This window comes from Heterodontus francisci, chromosome 13 (assembly GCF_036365525.1).
Source record: "Heterodontus francisci isolate sHetFra1 chromosome 13, sHetFra1.hap1, whole genome shotgun sequence".
Taxonomy (NCBI): Eukaryota; Metazoa; Chordata; class Chondrichthyes; order Heterodontiformes; family Heterodontidae; genus Heterodontus; species Heterodontus francisci.
The window spans coordinates 115,466,748-115,483,943 of NC_090383.1; the positions used below are offsets into that span (position 1 = coordinate 115,466,748).

Consider the following 17,196-nt stretch of genomic DNA (forward strand, 5'->3'; position numbering starts at 1 on the left):
GACCTAGGCACTGGAAATGACAACGGCAAACCCAGCCCTGTCAAAAGTGCAAAGCCCTCCTTACAAATATTTGGCAGCTCGTGCCAAAATTGGGAGAGCTGTCCCACAGACGAGTCAAGCAACAGCCTGACACGGTCATACTCAAGGAATCATACCTTGCAGACAATGTCCCAGACACCATCACCATTCCCTGGGTATGCCCTATTTCACCAGCAAGACAGACCCACCAGAGGTGGCGGCAGAGAGATATGCAGTCAGGAGGGAGTTGCCTTGGGACTCAACAATGACTCGGAACCCCATTAAGTCTCATGACATCAGGTCAAACGTGGGCAAGGAAACCTCCTGATTACCATCTACCGCTCTCCCTCAGCTGATGAAATCAGTGCTTCTCCATTTATGGACACCAATTGGAAACAGCACAGAGGGTAGCAAGGGCACAGAATGTGGTGTGGGTGGGGGACTCCAATGTCCATCACCAAGAGTGGCTCGGTATCACCACTACTGACTGAGTTGGCTGAGTCCTAAAGGACACATCTGCTAGACTGGGTCTGTGGCAGGTGGTGAAGGAATCAACAAGAGGGAAATACCTACTTGACTCGGTCCTCACTAATCCACGTGTTGCAGATACATCTGGCCACGACAATATTGGTAGGAGTGACCACTGCACAGCCCTTGTGGAAACAAAGTCCCATCTTCACATTGAGAGTACCCTCCATCGTGTTGTGTGACACTACCACCATGCTAAACGGGATAGATTTTGAACAGATCTAGCAATTCAAAACTGGGTATCCATGAGGCACTGTGGGCCATCAGAGCAGCATTGTATTCAACCACAATCTGTAACCACATGGCCTGGCATATTCCCCACTCTACCATTACCATCAAGCTGTGGGACCAACCCTGGTTCAATGGAGAGTGTAAGAGGGCATGCCAGGAGCAGCACCAGGCATGCCTAAAAATGAGATGTCAGCCTGGTGAAGCTACAACACAGGATTACATGCATGCCAAACAGCAGAAGCAGAATGGGATAGACAGGGCTAAGTGATCCCATGATCAACAGATCAGATCGAACCTCTGAGTCCTGCCACATCCAATAGTGAATGGTGGTGAACAACTTAACAACTAACAGGAGGCGGCAGTTCCACAAATAACCCCATCTTCAACAATGGGGGAGCCCAGCACATCAGTGCAAACAACAAGATTGAAGCATTTGCATCCGTCTTCAGCCAGAAGTGCCGAGTGGATGCTCCATCTCTGATTTCTCCTGAAGTCCCAGCATTACAGATGCCAGACTTCAGCCAATCCAATTCACTTCACGTGATATCAAGAAACGCCTGAAGGTGCTGGATACTGCAAAGAGTATGGGCCCTGACAACATTCTGCCAATAGTACTGAAGACTTGTGCTCCAGAACTAGCTGCACCCCTGGCCAAGCTGTTCCAGTACAGCTACAACACTGGCATCCACCTGGCAATGTGAAAGTTGCCCAGGTATGCCCGGTGTACAAAAAGCAGGACAAATCTAACCCAGCCAAGTACCGCCCTATCAGTTTACCCGATCATCAGCAAAGTAGGGGAAGGGGTCGTCGTCGACAGTGCTATCAAGCTGCACTTGCTCAGCAATAACCTGTTTGCTGCGCTCAGTTTGGATTTAGTCACTGTCATTCAGCTCCTAACTGCATTACAGCCTTGGTCCAAACATGGACAAAAGAGCTGAACTCCAGAGGTGAGGAGAGAGTGCCTGCCCTTGACATCAAGGCAGCATATGACTGGGTATGGCATCAAGGAGCCCTAGCAAAAATGGAGTCAATGGGAATTAGGGGGGAAACTCTCTGCTGGTTGGAGTCATACCTAGCGCAAAGGAAGATGGTTGTGGTTGTTGGCGGTCAATCATCCAGTCCCAGGTCATCACTGCAGCAGTTCCTCAGGGTGGTGTCCTAGGTACAACCATCGTCAGCTGCTTCATCAATGACCTGCCTTCCATCATAAGGCCTGAAGTGGGGATGATTGCACAATGTTCAGCACCATTCACGACTCCTCAGATACTGAAGCAGACCATGTTCATATGCAGCAAGACCTTGACAACATCCAGGCTTGGGCTGATAAGTTGCAAGTTGCATTCAGCCCACACAAGTGTCAGGTAATGACCATCTCCCTTTGACGTTCAATGACATTACCATCGCTGAATCCCCACTAACACTCTGGAGGTTACCATCGACCTGAAACTGAACTGGACCAGCCACATAAATGTTGTGGCTACAAGTGCAGGTCAGAGGCTAGGAATTCTGCAATGAGTAACTCACCTCCTGTTGTCCCAATGCCTGTCCACCATTTACAAAGCACAAGTCAGGGGTGTGATGGAATACTCAAGATGCTCGACACCATCCAGGACAAAGCAGCCCACTTGATTGGCACCCCATCCACCACCGATGCACAGTGTGTACCATCTACAAGATGTACTGCTACAACTTGCCAAGGCTCCTTCGACAGCATGTTCCAAACCTACGACCTCTACCACCTAGAAGGACAAAGGCAGATGCATGGAACCACCACCATCTGCAAGTTCCCCTCCAAGCCACACACCATCCTGACTTGGAACTATAATCGCTGTTCCTTCACTGTCGCTGGGTCAAAATTCTGGAACTCCCTTTCTAACAGCACTGTGGGTGTAGCTGCATCCCAAGGACTGCAACGGTTCAAGAAGGCAGCTCACCACCACCTTCTCAAGGGCAATTAGGGATGGGCATTAAATGCTGGCCTAGCCAGCGACGCCCACATCCCACAAATGAATAAAAAAAAACTTCTCCCCTCATTCCTCCTGGATATAGCCAAACAGCAGAACTGGGTCACAATACACTTTGACCTGAAAGTAGTTCAGGAAAGGTGCCCTCACTCTTTATTTTGCAAGCACTTGTTCAAAGGCATACACCTCAAAACAAACATGCACTGGGTGTTACATCAAGGTCAACTGAGCAGCATCTGCTAATGGCATGCATGAAGGAGGTTGCTGCTGACCAGGTAGTCAACATACATCAGTCCTTGGTTGAACAGCCCAGAGATTCAGCTCTGATGAATCACATTTTAAAAGCTGGGTGCTTCCACAGCATAAGATACGTTGCATTTGGATTGGAGACATAATTACCCACGTGCAGTATGTTCTCTTCGCCGGTCTTCTAAGTTCAACCTCTATAAACTCCAATAAAAATATTGCCCAAAACAACAGTGACTGCATTCCCTGATGCACTGAAGTCCCATTCCCCTAATATACCTGTCTTACTGGCTCCCTTTAATAATGCACAGAATACAAAACCCTTTGTCTTTGGCTACAAATATCCCAACAGGCTTGCCTCTTTCTCTCTGCAACCTCCTTAGTTTAGCAAGCCACCAGATACCCTTTGTTCTTTCCAATCTAGCATGCTCTGCAGTCATCTTCCCCACTTCCACCTTTTTGGTGACCAGAGCCTTCAACCAATAACTCTCTTCCCATCTTCAAAAACCTTCTTCACACCTACCTCTGGCTAGGTCACCAATTTCTCTTTGATGTTGCTTGGCATGTTAAAATGCCTGAAAGCTGCTTCAGAAGTTATTAGTGAGCATAAGTTGAGGGGTGGCTGGAAAAGATTAGAATATACAGGCTGAGAGGGGTATTAAAAAGTTGTAAGTAAAAATAGAGTTGCGGAGATTGGTGGTGGGGAATCCAGGGCTTCAAGAATATATTCAAAGCACAAGCAAGAGCCTTTACAGTAGATGTCTGATGGGGATTGACTAAAAGCACTTTTAACAAGAGACACCATTTAGTTCGGACTCATAATAACTGATCAACTATGGATGACATACCTGTGGGAGATTGCTCCATGTAGTACCATAACCCAGCAAGGAGGCACAGCCTTCAGGAGGTGCGAGGAGAGAAAAAAATGGCAAAAGAATAAAGCTTGGCTATTAAACTTCAGGCTTTGATATCATCTACATTTGACATACATTTAATTTGTACCCTTAAATAATTTTTTAAAAAGGCATTCCATATATGGAATTTTCTCACTCCTATTTTTACATGAAACCCTCCATCCTGCACACAACCACACTGCCACTGAAGTCAACTTAAAAGTCAATGCAAATTTAAGATTTTTGCACAATATGCCACAGGCTGTAACAATTTTACCACCATTTCCTAAACTGCTTAAGATCAAAAACAATTTATAATTCAACTCCTCCCTCCACTAGCATTCATTTAGCACATTTTAAAAACTGCTGGAGGCAATATGGTGGTGCTGAGCATCAGAACAGATTATTAATGCAAGCAGGTATAAACAACGGGGTGGGTGGTGAAAGAGCAGTCTACACCCTCAGCGGTGACTCATTAGTCTCCCAAGCAAATATGTAACCCAGCAATCAGGTTTTTAAAATAAAAAAAATGCTAGAAATACTCGGCAGGTCTGGCAGCATCTGTCGAGAGAGAAACAGAGTTAACCTTTCAGGTCAGTGATCCTTCATCAGAACCAGTCACTGACCTGAAAGGTTAACTCTGCTTCTCTCTCCACAGATGCTGCCAGACCTGCTGAGTATTTCCAGTATTTCTTGTTTTTATTTCAGATTTCCAGCACCTCCAGTATTTTGCTTTTATAATCAGGTTTTTAAGATAGCTAGCCATTACTGGAAGCTTAAGAAAACAGCTTCTTTAAGTTAGGATTTGTAACCCAAACAGTAAAATCTTCCTTCAGTAGTTGAGAATGCAGACCAGTAAACCAGTCAGCATTCACAGCTACTCACTTTCTTGGACAGGATGGCAATTAGGCTGCTGGATTTCCAAACCTATATAACATGCTCTGAAGGTTTTGATAATAGAAGCCACCTGAGGCTCACATTCAATCAGTTCAGATCAGACATTATTGCATTTTAGCATGTTAACTTTCCAACTGGTTGCTGTAGATCAGTAGATTTCATGGAAAAAAAACAGTTCGCTTCTAAAATGGCAAGACATTTTGGCAAATAGTTAGTTACCCACTGTACCTACAACAGTCTAAGCTCCCAAATGGTAATTTATCACTAGCAAGCTAAATCATTCATTCAGTTGCAAATTTAGTGAGAATGCCATCTTATTGCCTTGAGGTGCAAGTTTGGCTCAGCTGGTAGCGTTTTCATCCAAGTCAGGAGGTGGCGGGTTCAATCCCCATTCCAGCACTTCAGCACATCATCTAGGCTGACACTTCAATGCAAGAGGAATGCTGCACTGTTGTAGCACTTAAGATTAGAGGTTAAATCGAAGCTCTATCTGTCTGATCAGGTGAACGATCCCATGAATCCTTTTGAAAAAAAATTCACCAATTGTTCTGAGCAACATTCCTCCCTGAACTAAACCCAATAAAAAGAGATCCATTGGCCTTTTTCCTCACTTGTTATCTGCAGAATATTTTTGTATGCAAAATAAAAACTACATGCTGACATGAACTACCTTGGGCTGCTTTAGAGACTTAATAAGGAGAGTTAAAAGGAAAGATCTAAGAAAAAAAATCCCTTTATTAGTGAATACCATATAGAACAAAAAATGTAGAAAATAGCATTAGCCCACAATACCACCAGCACAGGTCAGGCTTTTTAATTCATCTACAACTTATCTGTTGCTGAACCTTTGAAGGCTCCACTGTACCAGAGAGGAAAATTAAAACTATTATTCATGGATTGTTAGTCTGATGGATGTGTTTTATGCTTCCTGCAATCTAAGAAAATCTGCCTTTACAGTTACTTCTCCATCACCTCCATCTTGCTCGAACAGCAGCCATTTAGGGAACAAAATATTTCACAGGGATTATGTACAGGCACACACCAGTCCTGATAAGAAGGCCCTATTGGTTTCTCATCAACTAAGAGGGAGCCACAAACAGAATGGATTTGAGCAATGATAGCCAAGTTTTTTAGGCAAAGAGATTCAAAGGAGCAGACACTTATGACACTATAATGCTGCTTACACTGTTGAACAATAAATACTTCCACAGGCCATTTCAGCAAAACTGAATGTGTTGCCCTGCTTGTTTATTGGGCACAATCAAACACTTAAGACTATAAATATCTTAAGTACGAAGTTTTATTTCAGTTAGACTAAAAATCTTACTAATTGGAAATGGCAAACTTCTGAAAAATAGATTATTAAAGGAATAGGCCTCATTTAAGTGTCAATGTTTGCAAACCAGAGTTTCTACAGTCATATAATGCTCATTGTTAATTATGTTTAATTGTACATAGGTCGTGGGCATTAACTAAGGATTCACATATGCTCCTATAAATACTGAAACTGTGGTGGCTAGGTTAGGAGGTGCATCTTTATAATGCCTATCACTGTAAATAAAAGCTTATGAAAAAGTGTGTAAAGGTTGGCTTCAGTTCTATCCTTCACCACCTGGCTTTCTGGAATAGGACACTCAATTGTCATGTCAAATATTTTTAATTTATGAACAGGTGAGAAGAGGCTATTTAGTCCACCCAGCTCATCTTTCCACAGGAATCTACAGCACCCCCCCATCGCAACATCAAACTGCTTCTTGAATGGTCTTTCATGAAGTGCTTCCTACATCAGGTATGAACTTGCCTTTTGCTAGTTTATATCCATGTTCCCTCATCCTGAAATTGTGGTTTACTACAAAACGACACTGTCAATGTACTTTTTAAAAGGAAAAAGTTTTCCCACTTTTTTTTTATAATTCAGTTCTCTAACACCACAGATCAACCTGGTGGTCCTTCTCTGCATCATTTCCAGGGATCTCATTTTTCCTTGGTGACTGGGACTGAATGCAGCACTCTGATCACAATATTATATACTTTAAGCATAGCAGCATCTAACTTTTAATCTGGTTTATCAACACAGCTCAGCATTGTTAGCTTTTTTGATTTCTGTTCCACAACGCCCAGAGATGCTAATGGTGCAGCCTATAATCACTGTCCCATTTAAGTGCATTCTTCCTTTCAATGTGTAACAGCTTACATACTTATTAGTACAGAATTTCACCAACTATAGTTGGAAATTTTTCCTTCTGCAATACCAATAACTAGACTAATACCTGGAATGGGCAGGTTGTCTTATGAGGGAAGGTTGGACAGGCTAGGCTTGTAACTGCTGGAGTTTAGAAGAGTAAGAGGAAGCGACTTGATTGAAACATATAAGATCCTGAAAGATCTGGACAGGGTAGATGGATGTGGAAAAGATGTGTCCTCTTGTGGGAGAATCTAGAACTAGGAGTCATTATTTAAAAATAAGGCATTGCCCATTTAAGATAGAGATGAGGAGAATTTTTTTCTCTGAGGGTCATGAGTCTTTTGAACTCTCTTCTTCAAAAGGCAATGGAAGCAGAGACTGAATATTTTTAAGGCAGAGGTAGATAAATTCTTGATAAGCAAGGGGGTGAAAGGTTATCAGGGTAGGGAGAAATGTGCAGTTGAGGTTACAATCAGTTCAGCCATGATCTTGTTGAATGGCAGAGCAGACTCAAGGGGCCAAGTGGCCTACTCCTAATTCACATGTTTGTATGTACCTTGCATGCCCCATAATGGTTGACTGCCTCCTAGCCGAGTATCATCAAATCTAACCATACTGCAATATATTTCTGAAACCAGATCATTTATGGGGCACTCCGTTACAATGTTTTCTCCAGACAATTGCATATCTACCTCCAAGTACTGTATTACCTAACTACCCACTACCTTAAACCTGCGCAGCGGCATTGTACATGAAAATTTATCAAGTGTCCTGAGAGTCTATGCATATGACTCAGGATGTCCCATGAACTTGGGATCTCATTAGTTAAAAATGCAAGACTGCACCTTTTTAAAATCAGGTTGACTGTCAGTTACTGGGTTACTTTACGACAGACAATTTTCACCTTTGCTCTTGTTGATTGAGGCAGTTATTTTGACAGTTACTGATGCAAAATTCATGGATATGTAATTAACCAAATTTATTCTCACATCTTTGAAAATAGATATCCTGGTATCTTATTCCCAATCCAGTGGCTCCTCCTCTGCTTTCATCGATTCTTTGCATTATTACCATCTTTACTTCATAGAGTTTTCCCCTAATCCCACTGAGCATCCTCACATATATACCACATGTTCCTGGGATTTTATTTGTTTAGAATTCCTTAAACCAGTGTCAGACTTCCACCCTAAATTGTTAAAATCAAATTTATTTTCTGAATCTCCTATATAATGTTAAACTCCACTTTAATCTTTTCTAGTGAAAACTATACTGATGGACACAAAATGTACCCAGTTTGTGAAAATAGTCCAATGGACAAATAGATGACAAAAAATGTACATGTGATAAAATAATGCTGGAATGCATTCAAGGCTTTGATCCATTGTCTGCATTCAGCTGGCTAACCCTTTTTCCTTTAGAAATCAATAATACTGTATAGATATATAAAAAGGAACTCTGCAGTTCAGTAAAACTGCTCAGAACACATGCCCATTAGCCGTATCACTATTCTAGCATCTTAAAAGAAGCATGTGCTTATTCACAAGATATAAATGCACAAGTCAATATCCACAACAGAACAGAGCAACTAACAAAGCCTGAATCAAACCCAATAAACACTAAAGACCATAAATCAATCAGAAACTGTCGAAATCTACTCAATGCTGCCAGATGTTTGTATTCTGGTCCCGATGAACATATCCTATTTAAACTCCACAAATGATAAAACTTGGCTTTCAAACTTGCAATTCAAATTGTATGCAGGGGTGCAGTGCTTCCCACTGTTTTTTTTGTTACTTAAACTTGACAAGAGTGATGCAAACACACTGCTTGTGCATTACACAGCAACACTGTGCCTGATAGTGTAGTTCAAAGGCAGTAAACAGCTGTATACTAAGCAGATACTCAAGATGACATTTTAATAATCTGGTAATGGAAAGTGGCAATTTCTTTTTTTTTATTTGTTCATGGGATGTGGGCGTCGCTGGCTAGGACAGCATTTATTGCCCATACCTAATTGCACTCGCGAAGGCGATGGAATTTCGCAGACAGAACTCAGCGACTAAATTGGGAGTTTTTATTAGGTGGGTGAAAGAATACGAGTGTGGTTGAAGAATAACAAATCAGTATTAAACATCTCTGGAAAAATTAACAAAAAAAAGTCTGCAAACTAACAGCAGGTGCAAAAAAATGGGATAAATGTTTAATTTCTGGAAATCCAGATTGGATCACAGTTGTGGCAATGTAAAGCTACCTCTACTGTGGATCATGTAACCATAATCTACAAGTATATTTTGATAAAAATCATGGACTAATCTACAGCACATTTCTTTATTTACCCATTCAACAATTATTAATGAGGAACACACAGCAACTATTCCAATTCAGAGTAAACATTTCAATGTTAGCAAAAAGATCTCCCATCTACTTGATAAGTTAACATATCAATTCAGCTTTCAATATTCTCAGCAAACCCCCAAAAAGGTTTATATGATGCACCGCTGTCTTCAGCCCAAGTCTATAAACACAAGTTACGCTACTGTACAGTGCACATAACTGCAATTTCCTGGTAATCAGCCACAGATTAGTTTCTTGATAAACATGTAATAATGCTAAATCATCTTGTGAGAGTGTCAGTGACCAGAGACACAAAACACATTAACTGTCAATGCAGAGTAGAAGGCCCCACATATAACTGCATCCATGTACACTATAAATAAGTTATACTAGTGAATTATATAGCTGTAATCTAATTTGAGGCTTCATGTGCTAAATCATTCATGCATCTCTCACAATTTATCTGAGTAGCTAGATGAGAATTATATTACTACCTTGCAATGAGGGAGAACAATCACCTGATTAATTACATTCCTGTATGATTCCATGAAACCCACTCTAAAGAGCATTTACTGGTGCATGAACTCTGAATGAGAAGAGTTTTTTTGAACAAGACAGCAACAATTTCAAGCACATCTGTTTTATACGCTCCTCCTCCACCCCCCCCCCACCCCAGTGTTTAAACTTAACAGCAGTCAATTTAATTGATTCAATTCTTTTCCTTGCAGTACAGTAATGAGTTATAAACCACTTAGAAAAGGGGAAACTCTTGAAAAAACGAGTATGATGAACACCAAGCACCTCCTCTGAATGAGACTACAAATTTAATATACTGGCCATGGATCTGTCCAAGTGGATCGAGACAGCTTAGACTAGTCCAAGAGATAAAAACAGCAAGTGTTGGAAATACTCAGCAAGTCTGGTAGCATCCGTGGAGAGAGAAACAGAGTTAACGTTTCAGATCTGTGACCTTTCATCAGAACTGGCAATGGTTAGAAATGTAATGGACTTTGAGCAATGTGGCCTGGGGGTGGGGGGGGGGGGGGGGTGTATGGTGTGAAGAGCAAAAGGAAAAGGTGTGTGATTGGGCAGAGGGTAGGAGTCAAAGGGATCTTGCTTCCAGAGACCAACAACTCTGGAACTTGTGTCTGAATCCAGCCAAAAGTGAAAGGACAGCACTCTGAACCTACTGTGCCACACAGTCTCTCACATAGTCATGCACTACAATAACCAGGGCACTTAAAAAACTGCTATCAACCTTTCGATGCTACACGTATGTTCAAAAAAAGTCTTTTCTAGATGGTTATGGTGAAATACCCTTTGAAGGTAGCGGTATAATGCTAGAAATGTCAATCAAGCAGGAAATGTTACTTCCCAGCTTTGCTGAGTTGAAATTCAGCAACATGCAACTGACTGGTTTGTTTACCCTATCATTTTGAACTCTTCGTTTATTTTTCCACTTTCTTGCTGGTCCTATTTCAGCTAAATTGGACCGTTGCTCCATGACATGGCCCTTCCCTACCTACCCCATTGGCAGGATCCCAGCCTATAAAGTGTTCTTTTCATATTTAACTTGAGGTTTTAACCAGAAATTAAATCTCACTCCCAGCAGTAAAGCTAATTTAAGTATATGCCAAAGCAGCAAGCAGCTTTTGAAATAATAGTAATATTTCGGACAAAAATAATTTTATAAGTCATTGCTAAACTACCCAGATTATGGCGCAGGCCAAGGGAAGCAGTAAAACAGAACATAGTACTTCCTCTCAAGGCGGAAAAGGGAAATTTGCATCATTCATCGAAAACAGTCAGGGCCAAAGTGGGAACACAAACGTGCAATTAACCATGCAATGCAGCTCCAATCAGCCATGTTGTGCAGCGAGGAAAGGACTCCTGACAGGGTCAATGTCAAGCATCACTAAAGAACAAGTAGAAAGGGGATTGGCAACAACTGTGCAGGAAGCCGCACGCCCACTCTCTCTTGGTTGTAAAAGATAGAGGAAAAGAAAAGAAAGCAACCTGGTTTGCTAATCCATAACCTGTAAGTCAGTTAGACAGCCCCACTGGCATAAATCCAAAAGATCTGCTGCCTGCTCACTCAGCTAGGGAACAGCAACGGGAACTTAGGAGAAATAACTTTGTTAATGAGGATTACAGAAGGTGTATGTGGAAAGACGAACAATTTGCACAGGCACTACCAAGTCACCTCTCCACATCATTAGCACCACAAGTGTAAAATATAACTTAACTTTGTCACAGCTGTTTTAAATTGTTTGCAAACATATTATGTACTTTATATACATATTAATCAGAGGTGCATTATACACACATTTTGAACTAAACTTGGCGTTTGATCTTTTCCATAAACTACTGGCTTACAAAGGAAAATTCAATCTGCCGTCTTACTGGGAGAGAGAAAAATACTGGCTTTAGACTCATGTTTAGTCAGAACAGTGTATATAATCTCCAGATCACAACACAATCAGGCACCACATTTGAACCCAAGGATTTTTTTTATTGTAAAAGATTTGAGAGAGCACGAGACACATTCAAGTGGGCAAAACTCGTTGCAGTCACTATTTGAACCCATTGACTGAAAAGACTGCATATAAAGAAAAAACTGTTGCCGTTCAAGGTTGCATTGCCTGTAATGCAACTCAAGTTTTTGCTCTGTAGCTTTGACACGGTCATCTGAAAAAAAAACTTGCACAAAGTACGCTCATTGCAGCCTACGAAGCTACTCATCATTCGTCATCATACCATTTATAAATAAAATAATTTTAGTTACATCAATTGATCTTCACTCCCTCTATCTTTCTATCAAACTACCTCACTGAAGATTTCGAGCAGGCAACCTTTTACAATTTTGTAATATTTTAAACTTAGCCTTAAAACACTGCTCATTTTCAAAAAGCAATTTGTTTCATATTCACTCAGGCTTGTTAAAGCACTGTTTAACAGCTTTATAGGCAAACTATGTAACAAGATGCACAGAGGCATATCGATACTAAGCACTTTCGAGGTCATAAAACAAACCAAGTTGAAAGGGATGTACGCAAAGTTCAGAAATAATCACAACTAATCTTTTATATTGTGAAAGCAATCGCATGAAATTTACGCAGGGGGATCTCCTGATCATCTGGGGTAACTTTGCTGTATGGCTGTTTGCAATATTTTTCCAGGATTTCCTTCAATCCTGCATTACGTTACACAAATGATCAGGAGCAAGCCTGCGGAAATTCTATCCCAATGCTTCTAGGTGATCAGAGTGTAATCTTGCAGCCAAATCAAAGGCAACATAATACACTCAAGAGAAATGAAACTATAAGCAAGCTGAAGCAGAATGTATTTCCTGAAACCAACATACTCGAGTGTAAACAAATAAAATATACCACTGATACACAATCCTGTTCTTCCAAGAACTTGGTGCAAAACACACAGAAAAGCCATTCAGCAACTTAAAAGATTCTAGGTCACTTTATCTATTTACATTAATCCAAGCAGGTTGTAAATCACAATTTTAAAAGTCAACATGCTGATAATTCACAATATTGAATTTATTTTAATATATAATCATTGTTTTAGATCTGCAAGCTAGTTGGAATGATCCCCACAATGGAATCCAAGTTTCTCAGGAAAGCAAAGGTTTCGAGGCCTGGTCAGTATGAATCAAATTTAGACGTTTTTGATGCAGGACAAAAACTGGAAACTACCAATAGCAGGTAAAGGTATTATGCAAAATAGTTGCAAGAATTACTACACACCTTACAGCGCTGCAGAACCTTAATTTACATCTTCAAAGACAGCAAATACAGAAATAATTGTTTTTATTAACAGAATTGAGCTTCCAGACTAATCAATTTCAAGCCCTCCTTGGGTTATCAGTATTGAAACATAAAAAGCATCCTAACTTCCATCACACGTAATCAGGTAGAAAACCTAACAGTAGCAGCCCAGGCTGTTAGCTATCTTGCTTGAAGGCAAGCAGAAAAAAATGTATACCAACCCACCAGAATATGAACCCGTTTTCAGTGATTACTGCTAACAGATTCATTCCTCATCAGAAACTGACAGTGGACGAGGAACGCTGTATGTCAATGTTTTTTTTTTACAGCTGAAGAAATTGACTTTTTTGGACAAGGGAATTATTGGAAGAGAATCTAGACTTTCTCCAATGCCTCAAACAAAGCATAGCATTATCAGGAAGGTCCTGTACTTTGCTAATTTCCTCCCATTAATACATTGATGCTTCGATATGGTCACAATGGCATCATCTAGTACTTGCCTAAGAAGTCAATCATGATCGAGCCTTTACAGAGAATAACAGGCTATCCAACTCCTATCCTATCTTCATCCAACATCAGGCAAGATATTAACTGGATAGCAATTAAGTACTCGAATATTTGGCAATTCTAGAGTCCAATCACTGTCTTGGCTGAAAGCCAACTCAGTACACGCTAGGAAAGATGAAATAGAACCCTGAAAAACAGAACACTTAAGAGGTTTAAAAATTCTCGTCAAACCATGATATCCAACCCCTCATTCTCATTGATGGAAGAGTCAGTTATGGCCAAATTTATCAACCCAGGACTAAAAAGTTAAACATAACTAAACTTGTTCCTGGAAGCCGGGATAGTTTAATGTAAATTATCAGGTTGTTATTGGAGAAGCTTTCGGTTGAACCCCCAACCCCCTGCCGCCCTTTCATCAATAAACACGGTAACGTCGCTGACAGTGAGGACTGAATATGACACAGATCGAAGCAAAACACTACCGAAAACAGCAACAAGCCTTTAAATGGACCCTGACTGTTTAAGACTTCCCAACATAGCCCTGAATATCCAAAAGGTACCTAAGAAACTGCAACAAAACAAAGGAAGCAGAAAGGTCATTTAGCCCCACCAGCTTGTTCCACCACTTTTTAGAGCATGGCTGATCTGCATCTGCCCAAAATCCAGTCAAACTGATAGTAGCTATAAATGTCATGGGCTCACCCTGATGTGGTTCTGCAAGTGCAACTTTTTCCTCCCCGGGCTCTACGCGCGTGCGCAATGCCTCGGGTGCAGGCTGGGAAATGTAGTTCCTCCGCCCCCCTCAGGGCAGCCATGTTGACCCACTCTGCTCACAACACAACCGAACCCGCTTGCCCCACCGCCGGCCGTTCAACCCTCCCTTCTCATCCTCCACACCAGACTAAATCACCTGCAGTCTCCAGAAAACAGTAATGACCACCTCCCTTTTCCCACAACGTATGTCTCTAAAGCAGCGGCGCTCCGGGCGCTTTCCCCTCACCTCCTAAAGTCTTTCCAGTGTAATGGCTGCCCGGGTCCCGCACTCGGAGGGGGGAGGGGCGCGGAATCTCATCTCGCGAGATCTAGAGAGCGCTAGCCCGTTATTTCGCGAGATTACGGGATGCTGCCGGCAGCCAATGGCATGAACCCTTGTTAAGGGGGACTCTGTGCGTGACTTCAATCAAGCCTCCCAACCGAAAGTCAAGTGTTATGAGTGAATGATATTTGCGTTGTTTTCATTTTGAAACAAACATGGGCTAGGTTCTCATTTGGTTGGGAATCCAGCAAAAACGCGTGTTGTCCAATGGGCGGGGCGGAGCTCAAGAGTTTGCGTTGATTGGCTGGACCAGGTCGCGTGACCACCAAATCCCCACGTGACCCTCCCGCCGCTCGCGCGGTAATGGCCGTTATTTCTGGCGGGAAGGCCGCCATTTTGTATCGTAATGGAGGCCACCACGGGTCGATCAGTAATAATGAGCTGTAGATGAAAGAGCTTGATGATTAACATTAGTGAATGTCTTTCATGGCCTGAGTGCGTCCCAAAAAACCTTTACAAACCAATCGAGTATTTTTTGAAGTGGAGGTCACTGTTGTAATGTAGGGAAATGGAATGAATATCATTCAAAGATAAATGAGGAAAATGGGATGTTGGATTGCATAGCACCTGGAGTAGAACATAAGTTACAGGATGTGAGATTGTCTGTAAATGGCATTGGTTTGTCTCCATTTGGGATGTTGTCTGCATTTCTGGTCGCCATCTTACAGAAATTACATCATGACATTGGAAAATGAAGAGCTAACCATCTGATTGATATGGGCATCAGGCACCGGAGCTGCAAGGAGAAACTACAGAATCTCTGTTTACAGTGAGGAAGAGGAGACTGAGAAGTGATTTGATTGTAAACACTCAGAAACTCTTGACCATGGTGCCAAGAACAACAGTGAGTGAGCATTGTATCAATCTCAGACGAGTAAAGACGAATGGACAGCTTTGAAATGGCCATCTGACACATGCAGTGATGAATGTTTGGATGGATAAGGTCAATGCTGAGAATCTTAGTAATTTTAAGGAGTTGGACAGGCATTAAGGAAAGAAATCAATTGAGGAATATAGGTAATGAACTGTGTTCTGTTTTTGAACTCTTGAGGTTGACCAAATTGACAGAAAATTGGTTCTCACCAAACCTGTACATTATAATTGCCTCACTGCTCTTTTATCACTAATGCACTAAATCACCTGATAGGCTTGAGTAATCTGACATGATGCGGAATCATATTGTTTGAGACATGGATACTTGAACCACAGACGTGTAAAAAACAATTTATGCATGTGCTGTGAACTTAAATCTCTTCCATCTGTAAGATCCATTACACACCCATTGCTCCATTTAACACTGATCCTAAATTTATTTATTGTAAATCCAGATTTAGAGCCCAGCATTACTCCAAAGTGAAGTGGAATGAGACTACCTTGGGTGGGTGGGTGGGTGGGGCGTGTCTCAGACTTGTTGGGACAAGTCCTGACTATAATTTAGGCTGTGTCTACATTATAATTGTAGCATTGGGGTGAGGGTGAAGCATTCTCTGACCCCTCCTTTCAAAACTGAATTTCCCTATTCTTTCCAAGTAACTCAGCTGACACTAAAGGTCAGCTATATGGCAGTTATTGAGTGATGCTACTGGTAAATGAGGGATTTATATGATAACATTACAAGTAAATGTGGGAGAGAATGTCCTGGATAGAGCTGGTCACCGATCAGTAGCCAGAATATAAAAGGATGCACACCTGTGTCATTCCTTTTAAAGTCACTTACTAGTGGACTTGATGGGACGAATGGCCTCCTTCTGTGCCATTATGACTCTATGATTTGCTTGTAGCTGACATCAGTGGACTGGCACCTAGTAAGAGGGGAGACCAGATGTCACCAAGAGGAGGTAACATATAGGAAAGTGCTGATATGGGTTTTAAAAATGTGTAAGAGGTGGGGCATGCTAGGCTGTTCACATTCCAAACTTTCGTATTCTAACTCTCCCTCCAGTGGCTCAGTTCACTCCTGAAGTTTTGCCGCTTGTGTGACATGGGTTCCATGTACCTTTTCTGATTCTGATCCCCTTATGTACTTAATCAAGGAACACCATGTGGTCCTATCACATTTACGTTTGTGGGATCTTGCTGTGCACAGATTGGGCTGCTGGATTTTATGCATTCCAAGAATGACCACACTTCAACAGTACTTCATTGGCTGTAAAGTGCTTTGCAATGTCCTGAGGTTGTGAAAGGTATCGCCTTGTTTAAAAAAGGGAACGACATACAGCAAAATATTGTGATCAAAAATTTAGGAACATAGGAATTAGGAGCAGGAGTGGGCCATTCGGCCCCTCGAGCCTACTTCACCATTCTAGATCATGACTAATCATCTCCTTCAACGCTGTTTTTTGCACCATCCTTATATCCCTTGATGCCTTTAATATCTAGAAATCTCTGTCTTGAACATGCTCAATGACTGACTGAGTCTCCAAAGCCCTTTGCAGTAGAGAATTCTAAAGATTCACCACCTTCTAAGTGAAGAAATTCCTCATCATCTCCGTCCTAAATGGCCTACCTTTTATTT

At 41.6% G+C, this 17,196-nt stretch overlaps 1 protein-coding gene across 13 annotated transcripts in view; it reads right to left on the bottom strand.

The window, feature by feature from the left end:
* Positions 1-14,647, bottom strand: part of reps1 (RALBP1 associated Eps domain containing 1) — a 70,083-nt gene extending 55,436 nt beyond the window's left edge. For 5 of the 13 annotated variants that reach the window (XM_068045523.1, XM_068045526.1, XM_068045522.1 and 2 more), the window contains exons 1-2: positions 14,288-14,415; positions 3,836-3,885 (exon numbers count right to left, since the gene is read on the bottom strand). In XM_068045523.1, the coding sequence (XP_067901624.1) occupies positions 3,836-3,885; positions 14,288-14,400 (163 nt within the window). In that variant the 5' untranslated portion in view covers positions 14,401-14,415. The other 8 variants (XM_068045529.1, XM_068045528.1, XM_068045532.1 and 5 more) reach the window with 8 other exon arrangements.
* Between the last annotated feature and the right edge of the window lie 2,549 nt (positions 14,648-17,196).